We start from the raw sequence: 15,149 nt of genomic DNA, 5'->3' as shown, positions 1-15,149 counted from the left end.
AAAAAAGTTTTTTTAATTAAAAAAAAAAAAAATGGCTGCTCGTTTGTCTTTATTTTCCGGCGCCAGCCTCAGGCATCTGCTCACCGTTCTTGCTCTACTGTTTCACTAGTATTGGGGTCCCTAACCCTTTAAGACTTCCAAAAAGCGCTCGCCAAAACAAAACAGAAAAAAAAAAAATGGCTGCTCGCTTTTATTATGTCCTCTGGTGCCAGGCCTCCGGTACCCTCTCACCGTTCTTGCTGCCCTATTTCCCTAGTATCCAGGGCCCCGCGCACGCACTTTGTCTGCGCTCTGCTCCGGATGGCTGGGGCTGGGTGTTCGGCAGTCCTGGGCTCTGTCTCCCTCCCGCTCTGCCTGCTCTTCTCCCGCCGGGAGCTGGGGGGAGGGGCGCTCGGCTCCCGCCGGGCCGGGGCTTGTATCTTACCCCTTTAAGAGGCACTGGGTTCTCGCAGGTGTGAATGTGGTCTGGATGTTGTCCTGTGTCTTCTGGTCTTTATTCTAGGAAGAGTTGTCTTTGTTATATTTTCATAGATATATGTGGTTTTGGGAGGAGATTTCCACTGCTCTACTCACGCCGCCATCTTGTCTCCCTCTCCCCAATTTACATTTATTATCCCACAGTTTCTGTAGGTCAGGAATCCAGGAGCAGCTTAGCTGGGTGATCTTAGTTTAGGGTCCATGAGGTTGTTAAGGCATTAGATGGGTCTCCTCTGAGGTTCACCAGGGGCTGAAGGATCCATGTGGCTGCTGGCAGGCCTCATGGTCTGTTGGACTGAGGACCTTAGTTCCCTACAGCCTGGGTGTCTCCACAGGGCTGCCTAAGTGACTTCAAGGCCTGGCATGACTCCCTCCCGAGCCAGTGGTGTCTTTAGCAAAGAGCACCCAAGATGGAATCCACAGTCATTTGTGACCTAATCTTGGAAGTGACAATGTGGTTATTTCTGCTGATGCTGTTAATCAGAGGCCCCCCTTCTTACAGTGTGAAGGGACCTGCATACGTGTGGGGACACCAGGAAGTAGGAGATGGGGGCTGTCATGGAGGCTAGAAATAACAGCAGTGTACCTGGATGATGTAGGGGAGGGAGAATGTAATTGACTACATTTTTTGGAAAGTAGGAGAGCTGCTTAGAAGTCCTGGGCTAGAGATGTAGGGCCTGGTGCTTCAGGGCAAATACCCAACCTACGTAGGTGCGGCGACTGCTTTGTACATGAGGCCACAGTCTTGCCAACCAGCACACTGCATCCAGACCCACACTGCACGTCTCTAGAGAGAAGGGTAATCAAAAAGGCCAGAAAGTCGGGCTGCAAGGAAAGATGAAAGCATTTAGGATAATATGACTTAAAGGAAAGAAAACTGGGGAACAATATGATATACACTTCCTATTCTGTGTCTTTTGTTGATATTACAGTTTGCACTTTGTTACAAACAAATCCGATGTTAGAAAACCTGAATTTCCCAGTTAGAGCCTGAAGGGGCTCCAGAAATGTCTGTATTTCATCTGCTTTGTCTTATAAATAAAGGATCTGAGGCATGAATAATTTCTTGGTTTACAAAAAGGTTCCTTGACTCTTTATGTAAAACAACTTTCTATAGCAATTTTTCTCAAAATTGATTAAGGCCCTTTTAAAAAGAGAAACATTCTTAAGGTCTCCAGTGTTGGCTCAGATTATTTTTATTACAGATAAATCTGAGTATTAACTATAACTATAAAATCAAAATACACTTACAATTTAAATGCAAATGAAATGATAAATAAAAAATTTCCAATCAACATCAATTTAATATGCCAGATTGAGATGAAACTGACATTACTGTGGCTGGCTCCCCCGTGCTGGATGGTCACCCTTTCCATCTCTACTGGATAATTCCAACCAGCCTGCAGAGAGGATGTGACATTCCTCATCTAAAAGGCAAACAAAAATGAAGACTCCCCTTGACCCTATACACCTTTCTCACTGCCTCGCATCCCTGCCTCCCCTTTACAGTTTAATTCCACGTAAGGGTTCTCTGGAGCTGCTGCTTCTATTTCCTCTTTTCCAGTTCTCTCTATTTTTTCTCTACCTTTTTATTATAAAAAAGGACATAGATATGGAAAGTCATATAAAACATATGTATAGCTCAAGGAGTCAGTCCAAGGGGAGCCCCCCAGGTCAGGGTGTACTTTAGCAGCAGCCTCAAACTACCACCACCAACTTGACTTTCACAATAACTACTTCCTTGCATTTCTTCATAGTTTGACCATATGTGAGCATGTGTAGACTACGGACTTAGTGCTGCTCATTTTTCTATCTATAATTCTGTCTTCCATCCCTTTCTTGTCCATACATATTCTACAGAAGGAGAACCTGGGATGGGCTTGCAGGACACCTGGCATGGTTCCATAAACGCTTATAAGACAAATACATACATGATTCAAGGGCCAGTGGGGTTCCTGGTCTGCAAAATATAACAAATACAGTGATTTTAAAAGGCTACAGTAGCAGGCTGTCAGGAGAGGATGGAGGCAGGAATGTGCGAAACCCTAAGGTGCAGTGCCACACGATGAGCCACACACGGACTGCGTGTGCCTTTTCTCTTCCTGCTGTTTTATAACCTTCTGCTATTCCCCTCCCCTTTTCTAACTGCTACCCCTCTCTGGGCATTCCTCTTCCTCTCCAGTCCTGTAAGGACTATAAAACTCGGGAAGGGACTTGGACAGAGCTCATCAGATGTATAAAGGCCATCATCACCATCTTCATTGTCGGTGGTTGTGGTGGTGTTCTTAGTAAACCTCTGGGAACATGAGGATAAAGACCATATCAGATTGACACTGTTTCTTTTACTTGTAAATTCCCACTCTTGGAAAGTTGGCAGTCTTGAAGTAACAAGTGTCCATTTGGCAGTTAATGAGATGAGGCTAGGAGCCAGAAGGTCTCAAATCCAGCAGCGACCAGGGATTGTTCCCCACACCCGTGTTAGCTCATCCTGAGATATGTGCAGGGAAGAACCCTTGGGAGCAGCCGGCCCCTACCTGGGGTGGGGCAGACTGTGTAGGAAGAGGCTGAATAAATGACGCCTCCCCAAATAAGTTCCTTCTCCCCTTTGAGTATATCAGAGGCTACAATGATTATTTATTTGAATTAACAGAGAAAGAAATTTAATCAGGCAAGGGAATGGAAAGCAAATCAAGAGATTCAAAATGTGCTTTTTTCTTACTTTTCCCTCCATTTCATTTTCCTCTCATTCCCTTTGTCCCCACTGTTGAGAAAAGTCACCCCAGACTTCCTGCTGCTCTCTGGATAACTATCAGGTCTTGAATGTTTCCTCCCCAAAGCAATCAAACCAGATGAGTAAACAAAATCTTGCCTAAGTTATTATTTTATCAGCATGACACAAGGCCAGGAAATGTGTCTATAACCCCTCCCCATCCACCCACAGTGGAAAATACCCCTTGGGAACTGGGGCCCTTCCAGGGGGCTCCCCTTGGAGCTGCTCCCACTGCCTGCTGGCCAGGCTGAGAAGCCATCCCAGGAAATGCCAGTGATAACGCAGCTTTCCAAAAACACACTTGAAATTCTGTTTACTGAGTCACAATTGAGGTTTTTCCCTCTTTTTCATAAGTTCAAGTACTTAAAAGTTCCCTTGTAAAATTCTCTTGAAATTTTATATGTGGTCCAAGCATCATGCCAACACAAACCTCTGTCAGCAACATAAAAAGGAGCAACCCCTATTACCTGAAAAGTTGGGTTTGGCTGACAGTACACAGAACACCAGCTCTCTATTCTAGGGAGATACTGATGGGAGGAAAATGAGTCTGTGGGCCACAGATGATTTCAAAGACTGTGTTAAGTTAACGGGTGTATGTCGCCATTGACATAACATGTTCAGCGTGCATGAGCTGTCCTGCTCTCCTTGACACTGATCTGAGTTTCATTTGGTGCAAAAAGCATCGTTGCTAGATGCAGAATTAAAAGAGACAGCTTATATGGAGCTCTAAAACAAATGTACAATAGTGGGGAAGTACGTTCTGTGTCCAAGCGTGAACAAAACCCAACATATTTATTCTCAAGCAGATGGCTGACTAGTACGTTTGGTTCTTCCTACATCAAATATGTTTTGGTTTTTTTAATATGAGCCTCTGGGACAAAATAGCATACCCAGTTTTCCCTTGCCAGGTTCAGCAAACTCTTTTCTGGCATGCTTCTGCTTCTAATCAAGGAAGCAGCCATTTAACCAGGCTAACAAGAGAACTGGCAACACAGAAAAAAGTACTTTAAATATTTATTGGCAACACACACACTGAATGTCACTGTGAAAGCCTAGGGTAGACACAGTCACAAATGAACATTTGAGGCAAGAACTTAACATTCCATCTGTGCATTTCTCATCATATTCAACCTACTCCTTGAAATGATACTGTGAGATTAGTTACTACTGCCATTGCTGTCCTGCTGAGAGGGGTTAGGGGGTAAGTTCAGTCAGCATTGTGGACATGCCCGAGGTAACGCCAGAAGTGATGGGACTGAGAATCAAAACATTTTTCAGACACAAAAAGTCCATGAAACATATATTGTTATATATTATATGTTACTATTACTTAGCACTTTAATATATTCATTAATACATATTAGCATATGAAGTAGCATATTTATATAAAATTCACCTCTAACATAACTAGTAATACCCTAGAGCAGCAGGGGTTGGCAACTACTGTCCTCACAGGCCAAATCTGGCCCACTGTATGTTTTTGTAAATAAAGTTTTACTGGAACACTCATTCATTTATGAATTAAATATGATTGCTTTCATGCCTCATCCCCAGACTTGAATAGTTGTAGCAGAGACCACATGGCCGCACAAAACCGAAACATTTACCCTCTGTCCCTTAGCAGGAAGTGGGGGACCCTGCCCTAGATCTGTATAACTGTAATCTTCCAATGAAAACCAAAAACAGCACTTAGGCATTTCTTTGTCCTCTGGGTCCCATGGAGAGGATCTCCTCTGTGTATCTGTTACATCCAGATTCCATGTCAAGCCACACTTGCTTGTATCTGTGTGTTTACTTGTTCCCTTTCCTCCGGACTGGGAGCTCCTTGAACACAGGCCCTGTGGGCTATTCCCATGTGCTTCCCCACTCCCACCCAGGAAGTGCTTCCTGAGTCAAGGTTAAGGAGATACAGTGCGTGCTGCTCTCACAGAGCCTGGAACCTGGCCAGGGAGACAGACAAGGGGCAAAGTCTTAACGTTGGTATGAAAGGGCAAGGTGCCCTGGTTGCTCTTGGGGACACACAGGGTCCAGCCTTGGAGGGCCTGGGGAGGCTTCCAGAGGGAAGTACATGCCTAAGCTGATTTTTGAGGGATTAACTGGAGAGGAAAGGGGGAAGACGGCCACATAATGAACAGCCCATGGCAAGGTCCAGAAGAGCGAGGTAGCCGACCTGGTTCAGTTTAGCTGAAGCACAGCGCTCTGCACTCTGCTGGTGTCTGGAAATGCCTCTGGTGGTAGATAACTGCAGAGGGCATGACGAGGCGGCCTGGTACCAGCACTGGCTGAACTCTAGCCAGTGTGGAACCAGCTACAACTCTGCACATTTGGGAGTTGTTTATTCCAGTACATAGCTTCTTACCAGCAATGCCCCACAGATAGAGGAGTATATCCCTGCCCTGGGATCTGAGTTGCACTGTTAAGTGGCCATGTTTCCTGTCAAACACAAGCACATCATTCAAGGGAAACACAGAAATGTTGGAAAATGTGGGTAAAAGATCTCCCAAATCTTTGACCTTGACTCAATGTGGATAATTAAGAAGCTTGAGATGATAAAAAGGACAAAGTTAAGAAAAACTTAAAATTTCTAAAAATAAACCAGTGATGTCCATCAAGTGATGAATGGGCAAACAAAATGGGGTGTAGCTGATAATAGACTATTATTCACCCATAAAACAGAATGAAATACTGACACCTGCTACAACTTGCATGAGCCTTGAAAACATTCTGCTGAGTGAAAGTAGCCAGGCACAAAAGAGTACATGTTATATGATTGCATTCACAGGAAATGTCTGGAATAGGTAAAGCCACAGAGACAGAAGGCAGATTGGTGGGTGCCAGCAGCTGGGAGGAAGCGGGGAGGTGGAGCAGCTGCCTGCTAGGTATGGCTTTCCTAGGAGGGGAAATATGTTGGAACTGGATAGGAGAGGCAGTCTTACAGCACTGTGACTGTAACTGCCTCTGGATTGTTCCCTTTAAAATGGCCATGTTTATGTCAGGTCAATTTTGCCTCAGTTTTTGAAAACTGAAAAAAAGTTGCTTAGGAAAGAAAAGAAAATGTAAATGTAATCTTCTTGCCCACTAAATCCATTAAATAATAAATACTGTTTTACAGTCATAAAACTCAGTAAAACAAAACCCAGTGATGAGCCATCAGCTCTGGTGGTCCTGAGCTAGGTGCAGGGGGACCCATGGCTGGGGACAGGCCATACCACTGACGGTCTCTCCTCTGACTTCTCTCTGCAGAGGTGGAGAAAACCCGGTGCCAGCAAGAGCGTGAACACATCCTTGGGGCGACGGACCCACAGCGGCCGCGGCTGCTTGGCCTGTTTGTCCCCAAGTGTGACGAGCATGGGCACTACGCGCCCACCCAGTGCCACAGCAGCACAGGCTACTGCTGGTGTGTGGATCGTGATGGCCGCGAGGTGGAGGGCACCAGGACCAGGCCTGGGATGCAGCCCCCCTGTAAGTCCCGCCCACCAGGCCTCGTGCCTGGGAAGGGCCTCACAGCCAAATTCCAGGTTCCTGAGACATGGCTTTCCACCTCCCAGCATCCTGAGCTTCTGTCCTGGCTGGGACCCAGTCCCTTTCTGCACCCCCTCTGTCTACCTGGGCATTCATGCCACTCCTCCACATCTGGCTTCTCACTCACCATCTCCTCTTCCTTTACTGTGCCAATGACCAGTGAACCTAAACACGAAAACTGCAGTTGGTAGCAGAGAGGGTGTGTATGCCCTGGGTCCCCTGCAGTGGTGGCCTGGCCTCTCAACATCTGTGCACTGGGATGTTGCAGGGATGCTGGAGAGCCACCAAGCCCTTCCATGAGACCTTGCTGACTCAGATTGGGGGAGCGTTCTCCTTGCACACTTGCCTCCTTTGTGGTTGTGTACCAGGGCCTTTAGGCAGTAGGTCTACTTTAGAATCCAAGAACAAACAACCATAAAGGTTTCTGCAAACTGGTTATGTAACAGTCTGGGGTAGTGGGAAGACTCCATGCTGGGAGCTGAGGGCCTTGTGGAAGACCCAGTCCAGCCGTGGAACTCCACAGCTACCTGCCTCACAGTCTCTGCTTCCTCAGCCTCAGCATAAGGGATGAGCAAAAGTAATCACTAGGCTGGATCCAGCTCTAAAATCCTGCTTCGGTCACAAATGTAGAGAACAGTAATTGTTACAAATTACCAAAACCTAATGTGATCGGTCCCCAAATCTCCATGCTCAGCTTTGCTAAAAATCATACATCCCCTGCCAGACATTTTCCCAAAGCTGCTAAGAGGCCCCTAAGTGGGTAAGAAATGATCTCTCACAAGCTTCAGTAAAATTCATCCAGCCAACATTAACAGAATCATGCTGGGGGTACACAGGGAAGTCACAGCACAGCCCCCAGAACCGCATGGGCAGGTTCTCTGAGGAGCACAGGGACGGAGTCGCCAGCTTACAGAGTTGAGGAAGCCGAAGCTGTGGCCAGTGGGACTAGGAACCAAACTGCAAAGGGCCCCGGGGCCTGTGGGAGCACTGCCTGGGGTGAGGGCTTCAGATGTCCCAGAGGCACAGGCATGGATCACAAGGGCAGCGAGAAGCCCAGGCAGGGTTTTGAGCAGGCACTGATGCGACCAGGTTTCAATTTTAGAAATGTCAGTGGCTGGATGGTGATGGCGGGGATGGAGGGCTAGGAGGCCCTAGCAGGCCAAGGGGTGTGTTGCGATACCTAAAATTAATCCAGGTAGGAGATGGGAAGGGTCTGACCCAAGGTGCTGGCAGGTTGTTGGGGAAGTGGGATAGATTCCAGATTTATTAAAGAGGTCATCCAGATTGCTTTATGTCACCGATTGGGTATCAGGGGCAAGGACAAGAGCGTGACCTTGGTGATCTGGTCCAGCTCTCTCACTGCTGGGAGCAGGCAGGTCCATGACTCCACCACACGGCAGGTGAGTGGCAGCACCAGGCCCGGGACCAGGTTTCCTGATGCCCATCCCTTGCTCCTGCTCCTGCCCCCTCCTGGGACATTCTTTTGTCAGGTGAGCCCAGGAGCTCCAGACCAGCAGTTAGAAGGCAGGGCTGAAGCTGAGGGAGAATTAGCCCTGACCTTCATTCTGTTCTTGAAAGCCTGGAAGGGTATGTCCTGCCAGCTGGAGTGTGAGACTCCCCACACCCGAGGGGCAGGGAGTGCAGGGCAACTTAACCGCAGTCTCCCCTGGCATTAAAAGGCTTCCCACTGGGCTGCAGGTTCTCTGGGGTGGGGATTCAGGGCCCTACTGTTGCCATTGTTTTTGTTCAGTGCTGTAGCCTATATCCAAGGCAGGACATTATAGTTAGGTTATTTCTACTTCTATTAAAGGGAAGGTTAAGCCATTTTTTTTCATTTGACCTTTAACATTAAACTCATGCCCTGCATCATCATCTCCAGAAATATCCTTTAATTCACTGAGGACTTTCTGCTCCTGGTGCTTCCAGCTGTAAAACAGGCATTGTGTGGTTGTGCACCTGTGGTGCTGTGAAGGTGATGGTGTAGGTGTGCATGTGTGTGCACCTATGTACATATGTGTACACCTACATGCGTGCATTTGTGCACTCCAGCTGCACACAGGCTTTGCTCACTGCCACCTCCTGCCACCTAGGTCTGAGTACAGTGGCTCCTCCAACTCACTACGGACCCTCAGTTCCTACTGCTGTGATCCCCCTGCCACCTGGGACCCACTTACTCTTTGCCCAGACTGGGAAGATAGAGCGCCTCCCCCTGGAGGGGCGCACCATGAAGAAGATGGAAGCCAAGGCCTTGCTTCATGCTCCGGTGAGTGTGGGCTTACTGCACCTGGTGGCGACTTCTGCTCCCATGACCTAGAGAAGCAAGCAGGGCGTGACCAGACTGGGACCGGAGCTTGATACCTGGACCCAGGGGCCTCTTCATTCTGTGCGACCCCAGGTGTCCACCTCAGGATGGCTGACCCTGCAGCTCGAGGGTATGGGCGTGGAATCAGGAGGGCCTTTAGGGACCACCGTGCATCTGACCCCTCCCGCAGGGGCATCACGTGATTTGGTGTCATCTGGGTTGGATCTTGCCATTCCTGCTGAAGTAGTAAAGTAACTCATCCTTTGGCAGCCATTCATCTCAGAATCCTCACATCCGCCCAGAGGGAGTACCTGCTTTGGCTTAGAGCTTTTCAAAGCTTCAAATAAGTATTTTTGTGAAGCTGGAGAATCTTTGTCTGTTAGAGGTTGGATACTTCTGAAAAGCTCTTCTGTTTTTGTGATCCTGAGCTTCTGCCAAAAAAACAAACTGAGACCTGGGGGTTTCCAGAGGTGGGCTTTGGACAGGGTCACCAGAGCAGTGGGGCTGTGGGGAGGTGTCAGGTCCTGTGAGGAGGGAAGAGTGAGGTCATCCACTCTTGTAGATGAGAGTCCAGCAGAAACTCTTACCACTCTTCAGTCCCGGGGGCAGAGCCTGCTTGAAAGCTGCCTTCTTCCAGTTTGTCTTCTCCTCTTCCTTCCTCTACTCCAGTCTTTCCTGCTTGCCTTCTTTCCCTTCCCACATTGGTTCCTACATCACAGACCCTGACACCGCACATTGCCCACCTGCTCCTTCCTTTTGACCAGAGAGGAAACATGAACAGAAAAAAGTCTGCAAAATAAAAATGCTTTTCAAAAGCCTGCTGCAAAGCTGCCACAATTGGATTTATGTTCTTCCTCAGCACAAAAGCCTCCAATGGGTTCCCCCTTCACTCAGAACAAAATCCACTTCTTTCCACAGCTTCTGGCTACCTCTCTCACCCCACTCCCTACCACCATCCCTGCACTCACTAGCTTCAGCCCTCTGGCCATCTAGCTGGTCCTCAACACATCACACCCATTCCACCTCAGGACCTTTGCATTTGCTGACCCCCTGCCCATAGTTCTCTCACTCCCAAATACTTTTGAGGTTCACGACCTCACCACATTCAAATTCTGCTGGCACATCACTTCTCAGAGAGGCCCTCTGGTTGCCCCAAGCAGACTGCACCCTCCACTCCTTATCCTGTTTGCTTTTCATTACCGGATGTGTTGTGTATCAATGTATGAGCTCTTTATCCAATGTGTATCTTCCCACCAAGAATATAAGCACTGCAAGACCAGAAACATTTATGTGTTTCATGGAGGTATCTGTTTCACAGTGATATTCCTAGACCCAAAACAGTGCATCAAAACATATCTGCTGAACAAATGCATAGACTGCATAAGTGATCTCTGTGTCCCCCTTTTGACACACTGAAGCAGAAACCGCTCAAGGGGGACTCATCACTATTCCTTTGTGTCCTCTACACTCACTCTCAGGAGGTAGGAAGGGCTTCCCTGTGACATTCATTTTTTCACAAGACCAAGTGGATGTGTGAAGTCAAGTGAGGTGATGAAAAATAGATTGAGGTGGGATAGGTGGAGGGAGGGGCTGAAACCACAGGATAAATATTGACCTTGTCTATTTATTTATACCTTTTTAACAATTTGTAAGTATGCAGTTCAGTGGCATTAAATACATTTACTATGTTGTGCAACCATCCATCTCCAGAACTTGTTCATCTTCCTAAGCTGAAACTCTGTGTCCATTAAACACTAACTTCTTCTTCCCCACAACCCCTGACAACCACCATTCTTTCTTTCTCTATGAGCAGGACCATACAGTATTTGTCCCTTTGTGACTAGCTTGTTTCACTTGGCGTAATGTCCTCAAGTTGCATCCATGTTGTAGCATGTGACAGGATTTTTAATCCTGTCTGCACGTGTCTGCCTTTTTAAAGCTGAATACTATTCCATTGTATGGATGTACCACAGTTTGCTTATCTATTATCCATCAGAAGACACTTGTGTTCTTCCAAATGTCTATTTGGCTATTGTGGCTATTGTGAATAATGCTGTGAACAAGTATCTGCTCAAGTCCTTGTTTTCAGTTCTTCTGAATCACATGGTAGTTATATTTTTAATTTTTCGAGAAACTGCCATGCTGTTTTCCTTGGAAGCTGAACCACAAGCAGAGCACAAAGATTCCAATTTCTGTACTACCTGCTAACACTATTTTCTGTTTTTAAATAATAGTCATCCTAATAGGTGTAAAGTGGTAGCTGCTTGTGGTTTTGATTTGCATTTCCCTAATGATTAGTGATGTTAGCATCTTATCATTTGCTTAGTTACCATTCATGTATCTTCTCTGGAAAGATATTTATACATAATTCATAACCTTTGCTCCTTTTGTAATTAGGTTGTTTTTTGTTTTTGCTGTTATTGAGTTATAGGAGTTCTTTATATATTCTAGATATTAACCCCTTATCAGACATGATTTGCAAGTATTTTCTCCCCTTCCATAGGTTGCCTTTTCACCCTTTTGACTGTGCCCCTTTATGCACAAAAGTTCTTAGTTTGGATAAAGTCCAGTTTATCTATTCTTGCTTTTGATGTCATATCAAGAAATCATTGCCAAGTCCAGTGTTATGAGGCTTCCCCTGTTTTCTTTTAAGAGTTTTATAGTTATAGCTCTTATATTTTAGGTCTTTGATGTATTTTGAGTTAATTTTTTTTTATGGAGTAAGGTAAAGTATTTCTGTGTCCATTTTGAACTGACCTCTTGAGGAGGAAGTATCTGCTGATAACCCTGATTTTCCCAGTGAAAGATTGTTGTGTTTCTCAAAGGTCCCACAGCCTCCCTTTCATTTCCATATACATCTTAGAGTAAGCTTGTAAGTTGCCAAAAAAAAAGGAAGCCTGGTGGGATTTTGATAAAGATGGCATTAAATCTTTAACTCCATTTAGGGAGAATTAATATCTTAGAAATATTATTGCTTACAACCCACTAAACTAAATTATCTCTTCATTTGTTTGAGTCTTCTTTAATTTCACTCTGCAATGTTTTATAGTATTCAGTGTAGCATTCTTGCACATTTAAAAATAAATTTCTTAAATACCTTGTTTTTGATGTTACTATAAACATGATTGTTTTAAAATTTTATTTTTTGCTAGTATGTTGAAATAAAATTTTATATTGCTTTGTATCCTATAATCTTGCTAAATTCAATTATTATAATAGTTTTAAAGATTCCCCAGGATGTTCTACATAAACAATCATGTTAGAATAGCATGGTTTCACCTCTTTCTTTCTAATACTTGCCTTGTATTTCTTTTTCCTATGATCTTCAGGTAGGCAAATATTTCTCAGCATTAGCAGATAAGAGAAAAAGAAGGAAATGAAACCATTAGCCATAAGAAAAAAAATAATGAATTGGAATTAATAAAAATTTAAAATCTTTGTTCCTCAAAGACACTATAAGCAAATGAAAAAGCAAGCTACATACTGACAGGAAATATATATACATATGTATATTTATATATTTTATATATGTGTGTGTTTATTTTTATATATAGTTTATATATATTTATATATATTTTTTATACATACACATATGTATGTGTATATAACAAAAGCTCTTTTTTGGAAATATGTAAAGAATGTGTTCAACTCAGTAATAAACATTTAAAAGTACACAAAAACTTGAAGACCCTTCATAAAAAACATACCCAAATGCCTGTAATCATGTGAAAGATTCCCACCACCAGATGCTAGGGTGGGAGTGGACCTCTCTCACCACTGCTCTGCACTTCCAGGATAAAGTCATCATTGGACTGGCCTTTGACTGTGTGGACAAGATGGTTTACTGGACTGACATCAGTGAGCCTTCCATTGGGAGGGCCAGTCTGCTTGGTGGAGAGCCAGGCATCATCATTCGACAAGGTGGGCAAGCAAATATTATTATTCCTTTTTGGTTTTACATCTAGAAGCTCAAGTGGATTTTGGGCAAGAGCAAAGGGGTGAAGTATGTGGTTGCCTACAGGGTATGGTGATTTGAGAGGGGCTGATCTTCAGCCCTAAACACCACCCTTTCTAGCCTTCCTGGAGCCCTCCAAGGACTCATCATTAAATCATGAACACCCTGGCTGGGATGTGTTGCTTGCCTAAGAAGAATAAAATTAAAACAGGGTAAGTGCCCATGCCTTTCTCTGAAAGCTTATGTAGCCAGTTTTAATGAACAATAGGGGCCAAACTCAAATGTCCAGTTTAGATATATGTTTCTCCCTCGGGCTTCTGAGCCTAGCATCTATTCTCGTGTCTGCTCCACAGAGTACTCCATTAGGGTTTTGCCAAAGGCAACAGGCAGATGAATCATAAGGTTGGACGGGTCACAGCATATTGGCAAATATTGTCCCGGATGGTTGAATCTATTCCCAAGACAGTTTTCAAGTTAAAGGGTTGTCACTTCAATCTGTAACATCGTGGGGGTGAAGGGCCTTTTCTTCTCTACCCTCCCCAGCCTCCAGCACTTGGCTGAGATTACTTATGCCAGAGGAGTACAGGCAGATCAGGCTGAACTTTCACAGACATTTCTCAGTTTTTTGTTGCACTACTGATGATAAAAGTGCACCATGTTTTGGCACAGCCTACCTCTCAACATTATACCTCAGTTCCTTAACTTACAGTGATTTGAGCCAAGGACTCTACACTTTAATTTAATGCCTATATTCACCAAGTCAGGGCTATCCTACATGGATATGTTTTATCAAGACTACAAATTCATTATAACAAAAATCCAAGGCCCTATAAAAATTCCGCTATACAGAAAAAGTCAGGTATTACATGTCGCTAACTCAGTGACTTGTCACCTGACTTGCAAATATTTTCAATCAAAAGGCATTGTCATGCTGATACTTGTGTAAAATCTTGCTTTCTCTTCAAAACACTCAAAGATACATCTTTAAAATACATGAGCTTCATTTGGTATTTCTTTTTACTTGGGGCTGAACGTAGCTTTTCCAGTTTCCAATTTAATGTTTTTCTAATGATTGATATTCCAGAAGGATCCCTGTGGAAGAGCCCCTGGGGCATTTTTTTCCTTCCTTGGCACCATCACATGAGGTGACAGCAGGAATTAAACTGAAGTGGAGTTAAATGTTGTTTGGCTTTGGACATCAACCCTGCATCCTTTTCTGGAGGCCGATGTGCTACGTCTGCTAGTTTTCATGGTCCACTTTAAGGAACAGAAGTTTGAAGATGCCTTTTTGCATTTTATCTTTCTCTGTGAGAAACATTATTGCTGTTATCTATGATTTGACTTCAAAACCCAGTGGAAGATGGGAGTAGGTCATCCTTGCTATTTCCTGTTGCTTTTGGAACTAATAATCATCCAAGAAAGCTTTAAGCACAGTAAGAAACATTCCAGGCAAAAGCCCACTGTGAAAATACAGAATTAAACCAGAATGTGATCTTTGTAGAAGAAAGATCACCAGGAATTTTTTTTTTAATTTAAAAAGAGAGAGAAACTTCATCATGGTCCAAGTCAGTGTGTTCCTAGTGAGGGAAATGGTAGCAGTGTCTCTACTTGTCCTTTCTTCCTGATTTTATACAGTCTGAATCCTGAGCTTCAGAATTTGTTTCTTGAGCTCAAGTCTTAACTAAATATCTGTACTAAGTATCATCATAATCTGCTTCCTCTTGACATAAGTAGGATGGAATATATTGCCTCTTGACCTGACTACACAGTGAACGATGAGGTTTTCCAGGCCTTGCTTGGGCATAGTAGCCCGTGAAGTTTTTTCCCAGTGCGGGTTTGCTCTTGGGTTTGAGGTCAGAACCAGAGCTGTTCATAATGAGGCTACATGACACTTAGTTCCTACCAGGCTTCCACTGGGTGTCTCATAAAGACACTCTCATGGAACAGCTTTTTCCCTACTTTTCAGTGTGCATGTCTGAGAAGCCCACATCACTTGCATGGGATGTGCTCATTCCACATGCACCCCAGCGGTGATTTATTCTGGTTTTATCTGAAAGTCAGAAGGGACTTTTGCCATCCCTGTGCCTCTGGGGACATGGGAAATATTTTAATACTTTATAAAT

General features: G+C 44.6%; 1 protein-coding gene across 1 annotated transcript in view; it reads left to right on the top strand.

Moving 5' to 3' along the window:
- NID1 (nidogen 1) overlaps positions 1 to 15,149 on the top strand; it is a 97,213-nt gene that overhangs the window by 68,056 nt on the left and 14,008 nt on the right. Inside the window, exons 13-15 of the mRNA XM_036919310.2 lie at positions 6,491 to 6,709; positions 8,860 to 9,032; positions 12,866 to 12,992. Coding sequence (XP_036775205.2) covers positions 6,491 to 6,709; positions 8,860 to 9,032; positions 12,866 to 12,992 — 519 coding nt within the window. The remainder of the gene's footprint in view (positions 1 to 6,490; positions 6,710 to 8,859; positions 9,033 to 12,865; positions 12,993 to 15,149) is intronic.

This window comes from Manis pentadactyla, chromosome 8 (genome assembly GCF_030020395.1).
Source record: "Manis pentadactyla isolate mManPen7 chromosome 8, mManPen7.hap1, whole genome shotgun sequence".
In the NCBI taxonomy this organism is placed as follows: domain Eukaryota; kingdom Metazoa; phylum Chordata; class Mammalia; order Pholidota; family Manidae; genus Manis; species Manis pentadactyla.
This window is presented reverse-complemented; position numbering and strand designations above follow the sequence as displayed.